A 24,104-nucleotide genomic window follows, 5' to 3' on the forward strand; every position below is an offset into this window, starting at 1 on the left:
ATAATGCGGTTTGTAACGCAGGAATAATGCGGTTTGTAACGCAGGAATAATGCGGTTTGTAACGCAGGAATAATGCGGTTTGTAACGCAGGAATAATGCGGTTTGTAACGCAGGAATAATGCGGTTTGTAACGCAGGAATAATGCGGTTTGTAACGCAGGAATAATGCGGTTTGTAACGCAGGAATAATGCGGTTTGTAACGCAGGAATAATGCGGTTTGTAACGCAGGAATAATGCGGTTTGTAACGCAGGAATAATGCGGTTTGTAACGCAGGAATAATGCGGTTTGTAACGCAGGAATAATGCGGTTTGTAGTGCAAGGAATAATGCGGTTTGTAACGCAGGAATAATGCGGTTTGTAACGCAGGAATAATGCGGTTTGTAACGCAGGAATAATGCGGTTTGTAACGCAGGAATAATGCGGTTTGTAACGCAGGAATAATGCGGTTCGTAGTGCAAGGAATAATGCTATAAGCCACTCAGCGCGTCTAATGCGGTGCAGAAGGAGAGAGATCGGACCACTCCTCTACTCCTCCTGCATGCCTCCTCAGGCCACACACCATCTTATCCCCGGGTGGTGGGGGGGGGGGGGGTGGCTGCTGCCGCCTCGCTCTCTCCCTCCCCACTAGTCGGATGTCCTGCTGGGCGGTCCCGATGACGGTGCAGCTCAGTTTGCTAGGCGACTCTGTAGCCGGACGGGTTACGGCGCTGCCTTCTCCGTTGACTATCTTGGGCAGATTCCTCTTCGCGAACAACGATCACGATCCCTTTCACCTTGCAGCTTCCTTATATTCAAGAAATCCTTTAGCACGTTGTGGCTCGGGCCGACGGCGGCTATCCTTACTCACAGCCTCAGTTACGATGACAGCTTGGGCTACAAACAGCAATGCAGCAGCGTGGAGGATGTTTCACGCTGCCGGGGCTATGCGGTCACGGGGCACCTCGTAAACAGCACCACAGACCACACGGCAGTCTCAGGCGTGCAAAAGCACATGCACCAAGCGTCGCTGAGACACGGTTGGAAACTTTGATGTTCCTGAGTTTCCTCAACAGGGGACCAGCTCTCCTCGGGCCCTTGGAGACAAGTTACTTCAGGACACAGCAAAGTCCTTTCAAGTAGGGGGACACAGCACACAGCAAAGTCCCTTGTCCTCTCCTTAGTCAAATCAGCAAACTGCAGGCCAGCCCCAGAACACACAGCTAGGGCAGTCCTCTTCACTCTCTTCAGCTGTTCTTCTTTGGCAGAGGCTCCTCTTGATCACAAAGTAATTTCAATCCTTTTTAGGTCTCGGCTGGCGTAGGCTGCGCAGACATGCGCAGTCTCGCTGGCGAGATTTAATGATTTAGGGTAGCTTTCACTAGCTGGGTTTAAGCCCCGCCCCTCTTTCCATTGGCTGGCGTCACCGTTTATGGTAAACGGTGGCCAGACATTGGAAAAGAGCTTCCAGTGATGTACACTTTTCTCTTTTAGAGCCGTCGCAGTTGGACTGGCTGCCCCGACTTACTGCTGGCGTAAAAGTTTTGTTATCTTTATGGGGCCAAACACGTGGCCCCTTAAAGATAAGAAACCTTTTAGCACAAAAGGAAGTCAGGCGAGCCAGTCCAACTGAGACTGCTCTAAAAGAGAAAAGTGTCTCTGGCTTCTCTGGTGACTTTAACAACCGTGGGCGCTATACCTCGACATTGTCACGTGAGAGCTTGTCTCACTCTTAGCCAACCAGCAGGAAGTGCGTGAATCTTCTGGGAGCGACGGGCACTTATGGAGGGGAGAGAGTGTATCCCCCACGATCACAAGAGTACCTCTGAGGCACGTGATAGTGAGTGCACGTGTGAGATCTGCAGAGCCGTGTTTTTTGTCTTGCAATTTTATATAGCTCGAACTCAACCAGGAGGTATCATGGCGCTATACACGAGCACCAGCTGTTGCAGACGGGCACATCCATGTTTTGTTAGGTGTGGGGAGATTAAGTGATTTGCCCAGAATCACAAGAGGTTGAGCCGCAGAGACTCTAACCTGGTAACCCAGCTTTGAGGTCATATGCTCTAACCGTTAGGCCACATCTTAATGAATCCAGCCTGCAGTGACAGGGGCCCATGTACTTTCACTCCAGCGAGTCACTCCTGGGCATGTCACTCTTAAGTTTGTCAGTCTTGTGTGTCTCTCCTGAGGTTATCACTCCTGGATGTATCACTACTGGGTGTGTCATTACTGAGGGTGTCACTCCTGAGTGTGTCACTGGGGCGTGGGGGAGAGCAAACAACCCCGTACTGGTCACCGTGTTCTATTTGTATGCCAATGCTTGTTTAAACCCGAGAGGCGCTTGGTGGGCGCTATACCCCAACCTTGTCACGTGAGAGCTTGTGTCTCACTCTTCACCAACCAGCAGGAAGTGCGTGAATCTTCTGGGAGAGAGAGGTACTTATGGAGGAGAGAGAGTGCTTCCCCCACGAGCACGAGAGTACCTCTGAGGCACGTGACAGTGAGTGCATGTGTGAGGGCGTGTAAGATCCGCAGAGCTGTGTTCTTTGTCTTGCAGTTTTATATAGCTCGACCTCGACCCGCAGGTATCATGGCGCTTTACACGAGCACCAGCTGTTCCAGATGGGCACATCCATGTTTTGTTAGGCTTGGGGAGATGATTTGCCCAGAATCACAACAGGTTGAGCCGCAGAGACTCGAACCTGGTTACCCAGCTTCGAGGTTGTACGCTCTAACCGTTAGGCCACATCTTAATGAGTCCAGCCTGCAGGGACAGGGGCCCATGAACTTACACTCCAGAGTGTGTCACTCTTAAGTTTGTCAGTCCTGTGTCTCTCTCCCGAGGTTATCACTCATGGATGTATCACTACCGGGTGTGTCATTACTGAGGGTGTCACTCCTGAGTGTGTCACTGGGGCGTGGGGTAGAGCAAACAACCCTGTACTGGCCACCGTGTTCTATTTGTATGACGAAGCTGGTTTAAACCCGAGATGCGCTTGCTGGGCGCTTTACCCAGACTTTGTCACGGGAGAGCTTGTGTCTCACTCTTTGCCAACCAGCAGGAAATGCGTGAATCTTCTGGGAGAGAGGGACACTTATGGAGGGGGGAGAGTGCATCCCCCACGAGCACGAGAGCATCTCTGAGGCCCGTGACAGTAAGTGCACGTGTGAGATCCGCAGAGCCGTGTTTTTTGTCTTGTAGGTTTATATAGCTTGAACTCAACCCGGAGGTATCGGGGCGCTTTACACGAGCACCAGCTGTTCCAGACTGGCACATCCATGTTTTGTTAGGCGTGGGGAGATAAAGTGATTTGCCCAGCATCACAAGAGGTTGAGCCGCAGAGACTCGAACCTGGTTACCAAGCTTCGAGGTCGTACGCTCTAGCCGTTAGGCCACATCTTATTGATGCGGCCGCGAGACGAGATATGTGGTGGGGGAGGGGGAGAAGCGGGAGTTGTGTGCGCACACGGCTAATGCTTGGAAAAACAAGCATTGAAAATGCAATAAGTCTTGCCTTTAAGTTAAAGCCATTTGCTTTGCTAATGGTATTGTGTAGCAAAGCAAATGGCTTTAACGTTAGACCTGTTGCATTTTTAATGCTTGTTCAGTATGGATTTCAGTCTTGAGTTCAGGGGTTTCAGCTCTAACATTTATACCCCTAAATGCCTTAGTCTTGTGTTCAGGGGACTCTGAGCCCGGTCCACACCAATTCTGGGTGTCTTCCTGCCAGTGCACACCCTCTCCCTTTGATAGTGAGGGTCTGGGCCTCATATGCTCCGCAGGAGGTGAGCCATCCTTTTGTGGCCGCAGCACAGCACTCTCCACATCCAGGGGGCTACTCCTCCCACCACACCAAATGCTGGCCAGCCTGTTGCTGTCTCACCTACTCCTCCCTGGTGTCAGGACACCTCCCCAGACCCTGTCACATCCAAACCCAGACAGTCAATACACAATCAGGCAGAGGCACGCAGGATGGTTAGGACAAGATACCAGCCACTTCTAAAAGCGTGGTTTCTAAATACACAATTCAAATCCATTTTCACAAAAAGATGTGTTATTAAATTCTGAGTTCAGGCACACTAAACTCCATCTCTCCATCATATGCCGATGGGAAGATATGATGGAAACATGTTACACAGCATTCCCCATTTTGTCCTATGAGCAAGATGGCCTTGCAACAGTAAAAAACGAAATTGGCAGTATTTCACTGGTACACACCTCAGTACATGTTCTACCTTTCACATACACTGCACCCTGCCCAGGGGGGTACTTGGACCTATTATATAGGGGTGTCTGATGTGCATAAAAAAGGTAAGGGTAAGGCCTGGCAAGTGGGTTCACTTGTCAGGACAAGGCATGTTTTAAACTGCGCGCAGGCACTGCAGTGGCAGGCCTGATGTCTCTTTTTAGGGCTACTTATTTGGGTGGCACAATTAGTGCTGCATGCCTACTAGTAGCATTTGCATTTTCCTTCCCTGGCACACACAGTGCACTTTACTAGGGACTTTACTACTAAGGCAAACTTACCAATTATGGACAACCATTTACCATACAATTTACACAGAGAGCATATGCACTTTAGCACTGGTCAGCAGTAGTAAAGTGCCCGGAGTCCTAAAACCAACAAAAACAGGTCAGAAACAATACAGGAGGAAAGCAAAAAGTTCAGGAACGACCCTGCAAAAAGGGCCAGGTCCAACATGGCACATTTGAGCTCATGCCACTTTTTGGGAGGTATTTTTTCTTATATCATCTAAAAGTGATTTCCAAACTTTTTAGAATCATAACCCACTTTTTAGAGCATCAAACGTTTGGGACCCACCTAGCTTTTAATGGACAGCGGGTGAGGCAATTTCTGCATCTAACTAAAGCATTTTGTGGTGGCAAATTGTCATTTACAGACAGGTTTTTAATTTAAATGGCCACTTAATTTGTACAGAGGTACAATTTTACTGATGAAACTATATATATCACAAATGGAAATGTGTCGATCTGGTTTCTGTGAATATTTTATTTGTACTTCGCAAAGTGTCTTGATTTGTTTTGATACTATTACATTCTTTATCCAGCACTCTTCAGAATTATAAATAAAGTTCTTTATTTTAGATTTCCTAACTGTTAGATGCATACAGTTCATTCACAAGTATTTACATTTTCACATAATTCACTTTAAAAACTCTTCTCACTTTGCAGTCAGAGAATGAAAAGTAAACAGCAATCCCCATGTTAAAAGAATAAAGCAACCGGACATGGAACCCCTGCCTTTGAATCATCAAATGTGACAAATTAAACACAGAATTTGAAGGCATCTTGATTGTTTGCTTTATTTATTGCTCTGACTTTCCCGACCACCAAAAATCAGCCCACGACTTTGGGAAATACTGATCTAAGATATTGTCACAGCGCAGTGGTCTCACCCTTGTAGTAAGCTCTCACCTCCAGTTTTCCTTTGCCCCCACGTGGTGGAGGTGTTGTCCTTGAGAGCTGAGTCTCAGAGTAGAATTGGTGATAAATTGAGTGCCTTCATTAAACTTTTGGATGACTTTGAAAACTTGTACTTTATAGAAGTAATTTTTCCAGTGGATTCACTCCCCTGCTGCAATGTTTATTATGCGGGCAGGACTTCCTAGAAAGTGGAACCATGAGATGGGCATCTTTAAGCACTGAAGGAGATATCCTTGCTGCTGCTGCCCGCCTAGTTTCAATTTCTGCACTGATATTCGTAATACTGTGCACCGTAGACTACCTTTAATGCGCTAGTTGTCAGGCAAAGTCAGAATATCATAAGAGATTTTGATCTGCTGTCCAGGCGGGTTGACTTTTTTATATGAATGTTTTCCTATCCTGAAAGATTGAGGCACACATTGGGAGGGTTTCTGGTTTCTTCAGTCGTTCCTCTCGTGCTATCACATCTGCCCTGCCTGAGTGTACGTGTAGGAAAAACGTCTTGGAATTTGGTGGGAATGGTTGGTAATGAACTAATACAGAGTGAATTCAGGTAAATGGAAACATCTGCTTTGTTCCCTGGGAATATCTTGTTGGAGTTGTTTCTGACTCTGAGGCATCGACATTCAGGTAATGAGGCAGATTCCAAAAGTTACTATAATGACCGGGAAGAGAAGTGAACCTATCTGAATGATTATAAAGGTATTTTTGATTTCAGTCATATCAATGATTGTGTGCATATTTGATATGTTAATTTTGAACAATACGGGCTTCGTTCAGTCGTGAAAGTATTACATTTCTTTGCTGCATCACAATTTAGCTGTCACAATTAGATTAACACAGAATTCTGTGGGGCTAATTGGTTGGTTACTTGCAAATAAGAAGCTGGTAGTGGTACCAATGTCAATCCTTATGTTGGACTCTGTGCAGAGTTTGGATGCAGCAAAGGTGATCGTAAGGTGTTTGTGGAATACGATATTTGGTTTGCTTGGAAACATTTTTGTCTAACGTTTTTGTGATTATTGTAGGATGTGATTTGAATTAAACATTTCATAAATTATTCCTAGCATTCTCATCACAAAGAGGAAGCTATCAAAACGCACCATTTACATGCGAAACACCCGGCCGCACTGGATGACACAGAAACAAAGAAGCTGATGGAAGAGTGTAAAAGACTTCAGGCTGAAGTGGTGAAACTCTCTGATAAAAATAAACTACTTCTTGTAAGTACCTGCGTTGATGAATATGCCTTGCATTAGTTTGGACTGTCGACATGTGGTTGAGACTCAACTTCACATCTGCTTTGCTGTCAGTCAAAATCTATTTTATGGTAAATAGGATAAAATACCGTCTTTCAGTGATGGATTTTTGTTCCACAAATGTCTTACTTTTTTGCATGTACTTTTGCCAACCCTGCCTCTTTTGTGAGTGTGAGACTATAATTGTGCGCCAGGCAATGCATGTGCACACCTCTCATGCTGTAGTTCTGCATTTAACACATTCCTTATGTGCCTAAGCTCGCAGTTATATTTTCTGACTTTACCATATGTATAGGGCTCCCGTGCAATCCCAGCCCCATTTGTAACACAATTCCGATGTGTTTTTGTTTTGAAAAGTTATTTTAAATATGTAGTAAATCTAAACTTTGCAGGCATTGCATCTTATGAAATTAATCACTGGGTTAGAGCGTGTAATGGTTTGCACTGGTTTGTTATCTCTGGGACAGTGCATCATTTTTTAAATATATGGTGCTGAGGCCCAAATTGCTACTACTATTGGGCGTGCTGAATCCCAAAGCCTCGTAGTCTTGATTCCACCTCATGCCTCTTTGATCCAACAACCTACACTTCCTGCCGCTTTATCTCATTCTTGGAGGTTCTTTTTCATCGTTGCTTTCGCTGTTTTTCACAGTTTTTCCGTCTTTTTCCCTTTTATGTTTTTCTCTCACTTGCTCTGGATCGAATTCTGTTGATTAAAAATGAGCGCCAGTGCCCAAAAATGAGTATTGATGGGCCTCGCCTGCAACCACCAGTTCAAATTAGGCACTAGTCTGGCACCGAAGCTCTGGCCTTGACTTCATAACTGAATTCTGAGCGTGATGGGAAGCTAGAATGATTGTATTTTGCATATTAACTTAATATTAACTTGGAAGTGAAATATGGTGCAAGGTCTGCAATGGCCTTCCCTATGTGACAGAAGAGCGCCTTGCTTTACCGCCTCGCAGTCCATGAAAGGTATTCTTGCATGGATGCTATCGAACCTTTCCAGAGACCTGCAACTAGGTTTCTGGATATATATTCCTAACAAAGGTTCAAGAAGCAATTTGCTTATAAATACAAAAATAGCACACAAATATACAAATCATACACTAAACAAATAATTAACACATTAGTGAAAGGAAAAGAAAGAAAGAAATAAGAGTGCCCATATGCAAAAAAACAATCACTGTAACTTTATTACAAAATCTAAAGCAGTTAAGACAATAACGCTCAAAATAATATGCTGGTATACAAACAATACAAATCACAGACCAGACAAGTGGCAAACTAAAAAATACACGTTACAATGAGGGTACAACATATACAAAATTAATGTGTCCTTCATAAATTTTGGCCACATAGGCGTCGACGGCGTTTCGACCACTGTAGAATTACACGGTCATCCTCAGGACTAAAAGTTCCATTGAGCGTCACAAACAATTCAGTGTCTATTAAAAGAGGACTTCAACCTTAATTATTTCAGTTGATCTAAGAATTTTTTTTTCGCAATATCAATAAAATGGGCGGATATAACTTCAGCCCTTCTCAAAGAGTCGAAAATTCGGCCAAATTTGTTTAAGTGAATGGCATCACTCCTTGTAATTAGGGAGATGGTGTCACAAATCGGTGAACAAAACACCGGTGTGCTTCCGCACGTCAATCAGCGGGCCGGACCTTGAAGCAGCATTGAGTTCAGAAAATCGAAATCCATTTTTCTCAGGAATAGTTACCCCCCACCCCGAACTTGATTTGATCGCATTTATTACATCTCACATAAATGAAAAAAATTCTGTATTAAGTTACGATATATACAGAACAGCTTTGTGATTATCTCATGGACATAACGAATACATTCAGTTTCCTAGCCAATGCGCCATAACTAATACATTACATTTTCTAGAAACTACTACAAAGTAGTCATGGTTGACCACCCCTCAGGCCCTTGTTGTATTGACTGATTCAATTGACTTGGTCCCAGGACAAAACCCCGCTGTCCCTCCTTAAGTTATCCTCTACAAGGCAAACTCACCTGCCCTCTAAAACAGAGGGAGCTTGGGCCAGCATAACGGCTGGTCCTACAAAGAACCGTCCCAGAGCCAACCCAATACAGGGATTCCCCCCAAGCACCCGTTGGAGACATCAGTTTTCCTTCTTTTCCACGTGCAACGCGGATCCGGAGTAAGCGGTTCCTCTGGCCTGTTTTCAGGTCCCTTTTGACGTTTTGCATCTGGAACAGGGTGCGATGGCTTCGGGCTTTAAAATGTGTGCCTCCTGTTCGCGCCAAATGTCTGTGATGGACCCACACCTTATCTGCATGTGGTGTCTGGGCGAACACCACGACTCGACTGATTGCGACGCCTGCGAACAACTCAAGCCGAAGTCCCGGCGGGAGCGCCGGAAGAAACTACTTTCGACACAGCCTCCGCCCCTTTCCCCTTTGGCAGCAGGTTCCAGTGGCGGAGGGTTCCGTTTGCGGCGTCGGTCGTCGTCTGGTTCCCGTGTGCGTCGCTTGCCCATTCTTGGTAAGTCCTGTCGCCGAGGTCATCGACCTCCCTTCTTCCTGTTGACTTGGGCTCTAGTTCCTAGACTTTGCCAGACGTGCGCCCCGAGAGTCTGCCCTCCCCTACCTGCCATTTCCTGGCACGGGGGGTGACTCGGACCCAAATGGTGGCTTATGCCGCGGCCCTGCAGGCCTCTCTTGGGTCTCCTCCTCTCCCTGGGGCAGGCTCGGACCCTCCGTGGCGTGCGGGGTCTCCGGCACCGACTGAGCCCCTTGCCTCTAGGGATGTTTGAGGTATGGCGTCGTCAGGGAGCAGCCCGGCTGGTTCCCCCTCTTTGGCCCGTGACACCCCTACCGCGCCGCATAGTCCAGTGCGGCTCCCTGTGGAGTCGCAGGTGGTTGCTGGTACTCGAAGCTTGTCTCCGAGTTCCCCTCGGCCATCCGGACAGGCGGCTGTCTCTTCGGAGGCGGAGCCGGCCAGGTCCGGCACCGCAGACTTTCTTCCCTGGCTCCGTTCCCTACTTCACAGTCGGAGCCTGTTGTGGTTGAACCCGAGTCGGGCCAGGCCAGTGCAGAAGACTTGCATCTCTGGCTCCGTTCCTTACTTTGGAACTGGAGCCTGTTGTGTTTGAGGCTGAGTCGGCGCCGGACGAGGCTGAGTCGGCGCCGGACGAGGCTGAGTCGGCGCCGACCGAGGACGCCCTGACGCCGCCTCAACGCCGGATCATAGACTCCTCTCAGGAGGCTTCCGGAGGAGGTTTGGCGTCACCCCGACGTCAGTCGACGCAGGATCCGTCCTTGCCTCTTCCTCCCTTGGAATTTGTGGCTCCGGCGCATTCTCCGCCTCCTCACGAGCCCCTTCAGGACCCTCATTCGTCTGTGGTGTTTCCACCCTTTGGACATTGGTGTAATCCTCCGTTCACCGGACAATCCCCTCGGAGTGGGTGGCTCAGCGTATAGCCCTCTGGATGAGTTACTGTCCCCTCCTCGGAGGGCTACTGAGGCTGGTGTGGCGTTTGAGGGTTGTTTCCATGGCTGCCCGCATTCTGCGTATGCAGCCCCCTTCAGTTCCCCTGCCTATCGACCCCCTGTTGAATGTTCTCCACCACGGTTTGGGGAATGTAGAGCCGCTTCTGCCTTTCAAAGCCTCCCTTTATGATGCCCTTCTGGGGACCTGGGCTCGGCCGGCGTTGGGTGATCCGGTGGCTCATTCCATTATGCACCGCCACCGCCCTGCCCCGACCGATCTGATCTACTTGTTTGTACATCCGGATGATCAGGGTCTTGTTCTGCAAGCTGCCTTTCCTTCATTGCCTCCACTGCTGCTCCCTCCCTCCCGGGAGTCTAGATGACTGGAGTCGTGGGGTCGTAATATTTTCGCCTCCACTAGTGCGGCTCTTCGCTCCCTCAATACGGTGTGTGTCTTGGCTCAGGCTACTTCCGCCCTTTGGGACTCTGCCGAGTCTCTTCTCTTCAACCTCTGAGGGCGCTCGTGCTGACCTCCTCCGTCATATCCATGACGGACGTGACCTGGCAGAATTTACTATCCAGTCGGCCCTGGATACCTCAGACTCCTTAGGCCGGGCTATGGCTGGTTCTGTTGCACCACTCCGCCATGCTTGGTTACGGGATGGCGTCTTGGTTACGGGATGGCGTCTTCCCGGAGACTATTCGGTAGCGCCGTGTTGACCTGCCATTTGATGGGATCTTTTTGTTTAATACCCACGCCGACTCAGCGGTTCAGCGCCTCCTTGTGGGCTTTCGCCCCCCACCATAAGCCTGTACTTGCCAGGTCTCAGGTCGTCCTATCCTGGGGTGGTTACCCCTCCTGTCTTTTTGCAACTGTCATTCAGCGTCCACAAGTTGGACTGTGCGTCCTGGGACCGGTTTTGGGGTAACACCCCTCATCAGCCAGGCTAGCTTGAATCCAGCGTGCTACCTCTAAACCGGTCCCAGGATGCTTGTTTCCGGTCCAGGGAAGAACTGATTTGCATATAGCTGGGTCTGAACCGGGGTGGCAAAGTGAGCTAAAGAACGATGATGGATTCAACCCAGATCTTGTCTATGTTTTGTTCGCCCTAAATTGGCAGGGTATGCCCAGACGTGGGTCCGTTGCTCACTTTGTCACTGGATTCAAGCTAGCCTGGATGATGAGGGGTGTTACCCCGAAACCTGTCCCAAGATGCTTGTTTCCTGTCCAGGGAAGACCTGGCTTGGCAGTTTGGTCTGGACTGTTCCCAAGAGGCACAGGGTCAAGACTGATTTGCATATAGCTGGATCTGAACTGGGATGGCGAAGTGAGCTAAATAACGATGATGGATTCAACCCAGATCTGTGACTGGGGGTGAGTGTCTGAAAAGTTTCAGCGCTCTGTCCATCATCTCTTTGTGTTTGCTTTGAATCTCCACCTTAACATCCTTTTTGGTAGAATAACCATGTCCCTTATGCATGATCCTCTGCACTCAAGATGGCTCCTGTCACCTGTTCTCCTTTCTGTACGTTGGATCCCAATCCAAAATGGCAGTCAGTTTTACCTGCTTTCATGTGGCAATTGAACTTTTCCTGTTTATTATACCAGTCCTTAATGGCCGCGGTATACTTAAAATGTCAGTTGAGTTGGTTGCTGTTTACTGCAGGCAATTGCACTTGCTTTATCTTAAGAGTGCCCAATTAAGTATGGCTGTCGCACTACTGACGCCGGGCTTCTATCTGATTTCCGCAGGCGGATGATCACAGCTTCACTGTGCAGGCGTATGTTGCGCTACTTCGGCTTTTCAGCATCTGCACCCCAGTGCTGTGTTGTGCCATCACTTCGTCATTGCTCCACACCGTGGTGAAAATTTTTGTTGATGCTGGGAGAGAACTGCCATGAACTGCCATGCACCAGAGAAACTCGCGCTGGTTCAATGCCAACAGTAATTCTTGCATCCTACTCCTCACCAAATATGTCGTACTACAACATGCAATGGCCATGAAAAGTGAGTAAAAATGGCCTGTATTTCCCGGAGTAAAAATGGCCTATATTTCCCTAGTTACTTGTATTGCAGATCAGTGCTAGGCTGGCTGGTCCGCCGTCTACAACTGCCTCTGCCAGCATTTCATACACCATGACATCAACAATCTTGGAGTGCTAGCAGCGTCATATCCCAATGCCGGCCACGACACAGTGAGTGCCTTCCAGCACCTGGATTCCCTCTGCAGTTGTTGCTGGTCCCCACTGTAACCTTCTCTGTTTTCCTGGTCTTGCTTTATTAGAGCTTCAAGACTATGTATGTTCCTTGTTCAGCATGTAGTGTGCACTTGTTGAAACAACACCCTTACCCCCAGTCTAGGTGCCTTTCCACACTTAGTTCAAGACTATCTCTCAAACATTGTTTTTCAATAAATTATGGGCATCTTATCTGGAGTTTACAGTGATTGCCATTATATTTGCCAACAGTTGTCCTCCTCTTCTATTTCCCTGGGACTATTTTCCTTTCAGACTGTGTAAGCTATCCTTCTTCTTGTTCTTTTTGGACTGTAAACGGATTCCCCACCGGACTGTTGAACGTAGTTTACTGGTTGGAAACACCTTTCAAACTCACTGTGATATTTTGGCTGCTCTCCTTGAGCAGCCTTGTACTAAGGGGCAACCTGTATCACTTTCTGAGGACCATGCCATCACTTCTGGCTGTTGGCTCCACCATGCATCAGCTTGTTTCTAGGACCCAATAGACCGGGTGGGTGGGGTGTTTTGTCTGTATCGTTTTCTTCAGTTCCTGTCTGTGAAAATATTGTCAATGGCTGCACCACATTTTTAAAGTAATTTCTGCTTACAACAGTATGTTCATGTAGATCATACAACGTTTAGTACAGAATTTTAGGTGGCTTTAAGATGCTAATCAACGAGCTTCACCAACCTGTGGCCATTTTAGCTAGCTCCAAGCAAATCACCCACAATTTTTGCCTTTTCTGACAATATTTTATAAATATCAATAAAGGTCCCACAATTGAAAACAAAATGTTACTCGTTATCCTACAAACTCATTGTGGGCTTCTAGATTAAATTAATAAGCAACTCACTCACCTACCTCACTAAGACAGAAGGTTAATGAATGAATAGTGATTATGGTGCTTTTGCTGGAATTGCTGTCAGAATGTGCTGATGAACACTGCCCTGGGTTCTATGTTTCCGGTGAAGACATTACTTGGCAGTGAGAAGGTTTTGTAGCTGCTGGTGTTTGTAAAGCAGTTTCTTGCACAGTTATACTTTCAAAAGGAAAAGTCAATAAATGTGGTTCATCCTAGTTACTCGTTTACACTTATTTTGAATTGTTATTGGTGTTTGTTTAAAACGTCTTGAAGAGAATTTTCTCTTTGAAAAGCATTCTACTAAATCTTTCACATTGGTGGAGTTATTGTGTGTGTGTGGTTAACAATGATACTATGAACTAGGATTTAAGGGAAGTAACCTTTACTTCCCAAGCATGCTAGTACTACATGTCTGAGGGTGGCAAGATAACTCATTTAAAGTCCTCAGTTCAAAAACAATACTTTAATAAGATCATTTTCTGATGGATACATTTGCCTGCGGATTCTTCACCTTTTTGAATTCTCCACTGCGCCAGCATTCTGCGGAAACTTTTTTCCTAGCTCTCCCACGTTAACGAGGACGTCACAATGGCTCGGCTCCGTTCGCGGCTCCGTCTGATGTAATCGGAGCCACAAATAGGACTTGTCGGCGTGCTGACGTCAGTTATCTTTTTTTCCGCGCCAACGACGCGTAACGTTTTACTGGGACTCTCCATTTACTTAGGTTACTTTGTTTCTGCTATCTCCCTTGGAGTGGCAGTGCGATTGCATCGAAGAAGTCCGGTTTTAAACCTTGTAGAGAATGCAGGGGCCATGTGTCGATCACGGACCCCCACGAAGACTGTTTGTGGTGCCTCTCCTCGGACCATGACGTCGATGGATACATCAGCTGTCTGAAGATGAACCCGAAAGCTTTGAAGGAGCATTAGGCAAAGTTGTTCATGGTGAAGGCTAGGAAGGAGAAAAGAGGTCGAAAAAGGTCAAAGTAGTCGACTTTGCATGCTTCGAAGTCAAAGAAGCACAATAAGAGAAGGCATGGTTCTCGATGGCGTTCGTCGAAAGGTAGGGCTACAGGTGCGCCTTTGGTCCCTGTGGGTCCGCTTGCTTTTAATTTGTGCGTTCCTCAGCAATATGCCCAGGCACCTTTCGTGCCCTTTATGCTGACAGCGCTGTCCTGGCAGTTTCTGGCTCCAAGATTCTCGACGCTGGACTCTGTCACCGGCTCATCTGGTGGTCGCTCGACTTCGAGCGGCATCGTTGCCCGCATCGAAAGATTTGCCTTTGACTCCGGCACCAGTTTCATCAGTAACGCGTGTGGCGCCGTCGACGCTAATTCCTATTCCGAAGATGAGATCTAGGAGAGAGGCACAGAGACAGTTAGAGGAAGAGGAATATCAGCAGGATGAGGCTGAAGAAGGTGAGATTGAAGAGGATGAGTTTGAAGGCCTTCAGGAGGCAAGTGGATTAGACACTTCCCCAGAATGGGAACTTTCATCTCCAAAGGCTTTACCCTCGCAAGATGTTGCACCATATCATGCGATTATTGGGAAGGCTGCTGAACTTTGAGATCTTCAGCTACCCACTGCTGATTTCAGTCCGAATATTCTGACAGAGGTATTCCTCTGTGGTTGAGCCTCTTTTGCCGTTTAATGAGGCTTTGACTGAGCCTATTTAGAAGGTGTGGTGGAAGCCCCTTTCTGCACCGGCGGTTTCAAGGACTATAGCAAGAAGATACAGGCCTGCTCCAAATGATCCTGCTTTTCTTTCAGCTCATCCTTCCCTCAGACTCCTGGTGACAAGGATTCGAAAAAATTAGAACAATCTGCCAAAAAGGTTTTGTCCTCTTCAAGTATTGCTTTGAAATCTTTCAATGCAACCTGCTTGTTGGGGAGGTATATTCATGCCTTGATGGACTCGACAAAACAGTTGGTTCCAAAGTTGCCGGAGAATGATCGAAGCTCCTTTCAGGAGATCGTGGTGGATACCCAGGCGGCTGCTTGTCAGGTTATAGTCTGGTTTGGACACTGGTGATTCAGGGGCAAGAGTGATGGCCTCTTCTATTGCTACAAGAAGGCATGCCTGGCTTAGGTCTTCAGGTTTTCTCTCCTGATGTACAGAATACTCTTCTCGATCTTCCATTTGATGGTTCCAAGCTTTTTGGGGAAAAGGCGGATTCTGCGCTGCAGCGGTTTGAGGACATTAGGGCCACGGCTAAATCTTTGGGTCTCCAGTCCCTATCTAGAGTATTTGGTTTTAAGAGGTATCATGGTTTTGGCAGGATGTCGTCTTTCGAGGCCACCAACAGCTTCAGCAGCAGCAGAGCTTCCAGTACTAATCTTACAGAGGGAAGAACAGAGGTGGTTTGCAGGGTGCAGCCCGTCAACTCTCCTCCTCCTCCTTTTCCTCTTCTGCCCCTGCCACTGGTGTCTCTGGAAAGCAGCCCTAGATCCCCCATCTTGGAGCATGCTGTAGGGGGTCGGGTATCCCATTTTCTACAAGATTGGAAATCTAGAACATCAGACCTTTGGGTTTTGAATCTTGTGGAAAATGGGTACCCCCTTCCCTTCTGGGAGTTTCCTCCTCTTTACCCTCCTCGCCAGGGCGGGTGTTAAGAGGACCATTTGTTGCTTCTACAGCAGAAGATTCTTTTGTTATTGCAAAAAGGTGCGATAGAGGTGGTCCCGGAGCAGTGAAAGGTGTCAGGGATGCTACTCCCGGTATTTTTTGATCCCCAAGAAGGATGGCAGGTTAAGGCTTAGTCTGGACCTCAGGGTCTTACATTTTTACCTCAGGCAGGAGAAATTTAAGATGTTGACTCTATCTCAGGTTCTTCTGGAGCAGAGTAGGAAGACTGGATGGTGTCGATCGATTTGCAGGATGCGTATTTTCACATCCCCATCCTGAAGTCTCATCGGCAGTATCTTCGTTTCACGGTAGGGTCCCAACACTACCAGTTTGTGGTCCTCCAGTTTGGACTTACTTCCGCACCTCTAATCTTCACAAAGAAGATGGGGGTGGTGGCAGCACATCTCAGAAAGTCAGGGATTCCTATTTTCCCTTACCTGGACGACTGTCTGCTCAAAGCAAAGCGACTGTTGTAAGTTTTGGGTTTCTCGATAAATGTGCCCAAGTCTCACCTGGTGCCCTCAGTGCAACCTGTTCATAATGGCAGTACTGGATACTACAGCGTGTCGAGCCTTCCCACTTCCTCAGAGGATTCTCGACATTCAGGAAAGGATTCCCTTGTTTCACGATGGAGCAGTTGTTCCAGTCCTGAATGTCCTACACCTGCTCGGTCTGTTCGCTTCTTGCATTCTGTTGGTCAGCCATGCACGCTGGCACATGAGGGCACTCCAGTGGTGCCTCCGAAGGCAGTGGTATCAGCACAATGGAGATCTCAGGGAGTCGGTCAGGATCTACAGAGAAACTGCAGCGGATCTGTCTTGTGGAGTGTGCAGGGCAACTTTTCTCAAGGAAAGCCTTTTCAGCTTCCTCCAATGGTGGCCACAGTGATCACGGATGCCTCCACTCTAGGGTTGGGTGCACATCTAGGGGATCTGGAGGTCCAAGGTCTTTGGTCTCCAGAGGAAAGGTTGCTTCACATCAACCTTCTAGAATTGCGGGCGATATGTTTGGCACTAAAGGCCTTCTTTCCCTTCGCGGTCAGTCAGTTCAGGTCCTGACGGACAACACTACCGCAATATGCTACATCAACAAACCGGGAGGTGTAGGGTCGTATCACCTCTGCAGAGAGGCTCTGCGACTCTGGTCCTGGGTTCAGGACCATCAGATTTGTGTAATGGCAAATCATCTGGCCGGTGTGTTTGAATGTTCGTGCCGACAGTCACAGTCGGCATTACTCCGCGAATCACGAGTGGTGGCTTCATCCAGAGGTAGTCCATCTCGTCTTCACGATGTGGGGATTTCCTCGGTTGGACCTCTTTGCCACTTGCGAGAACGCGCACTGCCCGTCATTCAGCAGTCTCCGGTTTCCGATGCAGGGCACGTTGGGGGCGCGTTTCAGTTGGATTGGAGCTCGCAACTCCTTTATGCGTCCCTCCCCCATACCCTTGATTCCTCGAGTTCTGGGGAAAATTTGCCAAGCGCGGGCCTAAGTCATATTGATCACCCCGGATTGGGCAAGAAGGGTGTGGTACACAGATCTACTTCACCTCTCATCGCACCCTCCGCTCAGTCTCCCTCTCAGGGCAGGTCTCGCAGTCGCAGGAGCAGGTTCTACACCCCCCCCCCTCCAGAGCTTGCATCTTCATGCTTGGAGATTGAACGGGGCTATATGAGTTCTTTCTCTTTCCCACCGGATGTGGTGGATGTTATTTTATCATCCAGGAGACACTCCACCAAATCTATTTATTCCTCTAGGTGATCCAAATTTGTTAAATGTTGTGGAGAGAGGTCTATTGATCCTTTGAAAGCCCATTTGTCTAACATTCTAGGGTTTCCTCTTTCTTTGGCCCAGCAGGGTTGTGCTGTTGCTATGGTAAAGGGATATTTGTCGGCCTTGTCGGCTTTCCTTTGTTTGCCGGACCAGCAGTCTTTATTTAAGTCCCCCAGTGTTATGAAGCTCATTAAGGGCCTTCCCATAGGTTTCCTCCCACTCCTTTCATTATGCCTCAGTGGGATTTAAATCTTGTTCTTACATTTCTGATGGGTTCTTCTTTTGAGCCTTTTCATAGTTGTCCGGAGAGGTTTCTTTCTTTTAAGACTGTCTTTCTGATCGCAATTACCTCGGCCTGGAGCGTAAGTGAGCTTCAGGCTCTTAGTTCCAAACCTCAGTTTTTGACCATTCATGCAGAAAAGTTTGTTCTCAGGACCAGGGCTGCTTTCCTTTCTAAGGAGGTTACCCCTTTCCATCTTGGTCAATCCATTACCTTACCTACCTTCTATCCTCCCCCTCACCCTTCCAAGGAGGAGGAGAGACTTAATATCCTCGACCCCAAAAGAGCTGTCAGTTTCTATCTGGACAGAACCAGGGATCTGAGGCTGGACGATCAACTCTTCGTGGGCTATGTTGGACGAATGAAGGGCAAGGCTGTGCACAAGCAGACTCTCCAGGTGGATCATCTTGTGCATCAAGATCTGCTACGCCTTGGCCAAGAAGGAACCACCTGAAAGTATTAGAGCTCATTCCACCAGAGCGAAGTCTTCTTCTTCTGCTTGGACTAGAGAGGTTCCTGGTGTTGACATTTGTAAAGCGGGAACTTGGGCTTCTATTCACACCTTTGCGAAGCATTACTGCTTGGATTCGTAGGTTAGGAGGGATGGCCATTTTGCACGCTCCGTGCCTCAGGATTTTTTGGTATAAGCAGGTGGACCCTCTCCTCGGGGAGTGGGACTGCTGTGGGATTCAATTCAAAAGGTGAGGAATCCACAGGCAGATGTATCCATCAGAAAAACAAGTTACTTACCTTTGGTAAGGCTTTTTTCTGGTGGATACAGTATCTGCCTGTGGATTCCTCACTGACCCACCCTCCTTCCCGTTGTCCACCTTCGTATACCAAAGGTATTATTGGTTATTTGGCATGGGGTTTTTCTTCTGTGTCTTTTGAATGCCGTGCTTTTCGGTCATAGGAAATGCTTAGTTTCTTTAGCTTTTCCTATTATTCTTTATACTGTGTGTATATGTGTTTATATTGTATACTGTGTATACTTCAATTATGTTGTCGGTCCACCCGTTCGCCTCGGAAGCACAGAAAAAATGTGTGGAACGGACGTCAGCACACCGAGGTCTCTTTGTGACTCCGATGACGTCAGACGGAGTCGCGAGTGGAGCCGTGCCATTGTGACGTCCTCGTTGACGTGGGAGTGCTAGGAAAAAGGTTTCTGCGGAATGCTGGTGCAGACGAGAATTCAAAAGGTGAGGAATCCACAAGCAGATACTGTATCCACCAGAAAAAGTGTTACCGAAGGTAAGTAACTAGTTCTTTAGGCATTCAAAATGCACATATTGATTACTTTCTTAATTATCCAACTCTCCTGTCGGTGAACTAGAAGTTGTTCATTTGAAATGCCTACTGGGAGGCAAATTGTTTTCCAGGATGTGTGGGATGTTAGGAATGAGATTCTTGATTGACTGAGGTATGCACCCAGTCCATGCAGGAATCAACACTCTAGTCAGGGTACGCTAAATACACACTAAAAAATAACCTGTGCTCACCCTCTGGTAGCTTGGCACAGAGCAGACAGGCTTATCTAAAGAGGCTATGTGTAAAGTATTTGTGCAACACACACAGTAACACAGTGAATAATTACAAAGAGACTCCGCTCAGATTTAGAAAAATACAGAATATTTATCTGAGCAAAATGAGACCAAAATGACAAAAATGCAATAGGTGGCAGTCCAGATGATTTTTTTAAAGATTAAATGCAAAAACGGTGCTTAGAAGTCACTAGCAGTCAAATGGTTACTTAAGGTTGTGAGACCGGTGCAAATCCAAAGTTCAGGCCTTTTGCGATGGAGGGCAGGCAGTCTACAGGACCCACGCAGGGCCCACTGAGAAAGTACCTTGGATGGACCAAAGCAATGACGCTGCAGGCACGATGCATTGATTTTTTTTCTTCACAGTCTGGTCGCTGCGTCGTCTAGCTTTGCTGAGATGAAGGCACTGCGTCCTTGTCGAGCCGCACAGAGTGACGTCTGGCTGCACAGGCTGTAGAACCGCTCTTGTCGAACAGTCTCTGTGTCGGCTTCTAAGGACAAAGCATCGGTTCCGAGTGGTGCAAAAGTTAAGATGAGTCCATTTTGTAGGAAAACAGCTGCAGAACCCACTTCTGAGGCCCAAAACTTAGAGGGCATCTCAGGCAAGGGTAGGACTCACAGAAGGCAGAGTCCAGCAGAATTGCAGGGAGTGTCTTGTGTTCCTGAGACTTCAGAAAACAGGAGGCATGCCTTTGGAGATCACTTGGAATGAAGGCTGAGTCCAGCTTGCCATCATCGGAATCGGGGAGCATCAGGGCAACCAGCCGAAAAGCAGTCCTGTCGAGTCTTTAGGCAGCACACCAGTCCTTCTGAAAGTGGTTCAGTTCAAAATCCTGAAGTGTCTGGTTTTAGGGGGTCAGAGACCTAGTACATACCCCCAGAAAGTGCCTTTGATGTGGGGGGTGACTTTAAGCAGCTTTCTGACATGCAGAAAGACCCTTTTCAACCCAGTCCTGTCTGCCAGGCTATCTGTGGGGGGTAAACCGTCCTTTGTGTGGGGACAGGACACAGCCTATTCAAGTGAAGGGTTAGCCCCTCCCTTCCATCCTGCCCAGGCAAGGCCATCAGAATGCAGATGTATCTAGATGGGTACTCGGACACCTATCCTTCCCGTGTTGTGGCTATCTTGAGGGAATACACAAAGCATAGCTGTCGCCCAGACATCTGTTGGAGACAGGCTGCAAAGCACACCGTTATAAGCACAGAGAAATGTCCACTTTCTAAAAGTGCATTTCTAAAATAATGCCAAATCCTACTTTACAAGTTTGGAGGATTTGTCATTACTGTTCCAAACTTAACAAACATGAAAAGACTACTCTTCTCTGATCAGGAATTACAGCTCAAACGTGTATTAAGGAATTCCCAATGCTAACCTATGAGAGGAGTAGGCTTCACAGTTGTGAAAACGAAATTGGCTGTTTGTCACTACCAGGGCATGCAGAACATACCAGTACATATCCTACCTTTACTTTACACAGCACCCTTCCCTCAGGGCTACCTAGGGCCTACCTGGGGGTGAATTAAGTGTAAATAGAAGGGAAGTGTCAAGCTTGACAAGTATTTTTAAATGCCAAGGTGAAGTGGCAGTAAACTACACACACAGGACCTGCAGTGGCAGGCCTGAGACAGTTTTGAAAGGCTACTTCTGTAGTAGGGGATCTCTGTGTATAGTACTAATCTATGAATAGTCCCGCCCATGTGCGGGGACCCCGGAGCAATCAAAATATCTCTCAAGTTGTCCTGCATTTGCAAACCTGCAAAGACACTTAAGAGACAGACAAAATAATACAGCCTAATACAATATGGCTGCACTGGCCAGCACTTCATCTGAAGTGAACACAAAAGCCAAAATAAAGTTTAAATGTCATTTTTATTCACATCTGACATGTTCCTTTATTGTATCACACTCCCTTCACCAAAATCCCTTTAAACAATAGAGAGGAAGGGGTGGACAGACAAGCCCTATAGGCTGTCATTATATGTCTGCTAAAAGGATACCATGCCTTTACGGAACTCTCCAGAGACCCCCAGTATCCCAGGATGCACAGCCAAAGCAAGTTACTTTCAGTTCTTTTTTCCGACTCCTGCTAGCAGGACCCGGGAGCATTGAGCTCTACCCTTTTGGGTGGATATTTTGGACTAAAATTGATTTTTTGGAGATATAAGTTTGTTCATTCGACGTCTAGTGCCTTTCTCTGCTGCATCCTGTAGTTTGGTGCAGTTTGACCCACTCTTAGCATGGCTTTATTTGATAAATGCCCTGAGTGTGGGAGGAAAATGGCCAAGACGGACCCACATGATGTCTGTATTCTCTGCTTATCATCTTCACATGTCCCTGCTACATGTGACATCTGCAAGACCTTCTCCAAGAGGACCCTGAGGGACAGAGAGAAGATTCGCCTTCAGGGACAGGAGCAGCAGAGAACAGGTGGGACTTCTGGGCATGGAGGATCTCCTTCCCCATCCTCTGCCCATGCTTCAGCCACTGGAGGGACCTCCGGGCAGAAAAAGGAGCAGAATCGACGCCTACCGGCCGGAAGATCCCGTTCGACGTTGAGGACAACGACGTCGACGGCGAAAGGTACAGCACCGGTGTGTTCGCCGTCAATCCAGGGCTCTGGATCTCGGCGTCCTCTACGTTCGACATCGAGAGAGGGGCCGGCGAGACCTCGGACTAGGTCGCCGTCGAAGGCTTCACAGTCGACGTCGACACACCATCGTCGACTCATGGATCAACGTCGACGACATCGACGCGGAGACACCGGCGATGGACGTCGAGTCGAGGGAGATCGCCGTCGAGTCGAGGGAGATCGCCGTCGAGGCGAAGGAGATCGCCGTCGAGGCGAAGGAGGTCGACGTCGAGAGGCTCGCCGTCGAGACGAAGAGGACGCCGTTCGACGTCGAGGGGACGCCGTTTGCGTTCAACGGCGAGGAGAAGCCGTACGAGGTTGACGCATGGTTCGACGTCTAGGACGAGATCACCTGGTAACACTTCTTCGGTGATTACGATATCCAGTCGTGGATCTAGGAGAGGAGGACGCTCTCCCTCATTCACTTCGGCCTCTTCACGGGGTAGACCCGCAAAGAAGAGAAGGGTGGACAGGAGTCCAAACAGGGCTAGTCCGGGTTCTCCTGCAAGGAGTGATGGACGGAGGGAGTCTCTAGTGGAGCCACTGCCTCTACCGCGACCGCAACCTCAGCCGCGGCCTCAGAAGCCGCCTCTTCCTCCTCCTCCTCCTCCTCCTCCTCCTCCTCCACCTGACCCCCGGCTCCCAGTGGCGCCTCCTAAGCGACCTACGCCACCTCTGCTACCACCGCCTCCGGTGCCACAGCTCCCACCTTCTCCTCGGCGACCAGTGGCTCCTAAGAGACTGAGATCACGCTCTAGATCGCGCCGGAGGTCACGGAGCAGACACAGATCGTCCACTCACACAAGGCATGGACGACGGAGGTATAGATCTCGATCCAGAGGCACGAGGTATTCGGACTCTTCTGGCACTGGACGGCTTTCCCCCACGTTATCGGTAACACCGCCTACCAGAATCTCGCCAGTGGATGATATTGCCACTTTCCAAGATGTTCTGATGAGAGGGGCGGCAAAATTGGGTATCTCAGTGACAGTACCAGCTCCCCCTACCTCTGTGATATTCGAGACATTACACAAGGCGCATCTATCACGCCCCCTCCTCCCTTTGGTTCCAGGTCTGGAGGAACCAGCCATGGAGGTCTTCTTGACACCGGCCGTGGTGAAGTCTGCTCCCTCAAGGTTGCAAAAGAAATACAGGGCCCCTGATTCGGACCCGGCGTTCCTCAGGGTGGACCCTCCCCCGGACTCTGTCATTGTGGTTGCGGCTAGGAAGCAACATGCCACGTCGCCCTCTTCAACAGCTCCTCCGGATAAGGAGAGTCGCAAGATGGACTCCTTGGGGAGGAGGATGTGCTCTACGTCGGCCTCGACTATGAAGGCTGCTAGCGCCTCCGCTCTGCTGGGTGGCTATGACCGATCGTTGTGGGACTCCCTGCAACAGTTTGCTGACTCCCTGCCTAGGGATAAACGGGAAGACTTCCAGGAGGTGTTGAATGAGGGCATGATGGTCTCCAACCAGATCATCAGTGCAGCGGGGGATGTGTCATTGCTGGCGGCCCATGGGTACTGTCATGGAGTACACATGAGGAGACATTCCTGGCTGAGACTTACCTCTCTCAAGCCTGAAGCGCAGCAAAAGATTTCTAACTTACCTTTCTCTGGCACGACGTTATTCGGGTCTCATGCGGATGACGAAATGGCCCGCATGAAGGCCGAAGCGGAAACCCTGAAGGCCGTGGGGTTGGAAAAACCCAAGGAACAGAAGAGATCATTCTGTTCCTATGGCAGGCGTTATTCTAAACAACGCGGCCAAGGGCGTCAGTCTGGTCAACAACAACAACAACAACACCAGCAACAACAACAGTTCCCGAGGCAGTCCTTTCAAGAGGGGCAGAGGACAGCATCAATCCTCGTCGGGGAACAAAGGCCCGGCCGGGTCGAAGCCCTGAAAGGTCACTTCCCCTCATCCGTTACCCGCTCCGGTGGGGGGGGGGGTAAGTATTCAATACTACCTGGCAGAGTGGAGAACAATAACTCGGGACAA

At 48.5% G+C, this 24,104-nt stretch overlaps 1 protein-coding gene across 1 annotated transcript in view; it reads left to right on the forward strand.

Moving 5' to 3' along the window:
• Positions 1-24,104, forward strand: part of VAPA (VAMP associated protein A) — a 262,013-nt gene that overhangs the window by 220,705 nt on the left and 17,204 nt on the right. The window contains exon 5 of the mRNA XM_085607337.1: positions 6,494-6,649. Within this exon, the coding sequence (XP_085463463.1) occupies positions 6,494-6,649 (156 nt within the window). The remainder of the gene's footprint in view (positions 1-6,493; positions 6,650-24,104) is intronic.

This window comes from Triturus cristatus, chromosome 5_2, assembly GCF_964204655.1.
Source record: "Triturus cristatus chromosome 5_2, aTriCri1.1, whole genome shotgun sequence".
Lineage (NCBI taxonomy): Eukaryota > Metazoa > Chordata > Amphibia > Caudata > Salamandridae > Triturus > Triturus cristatus.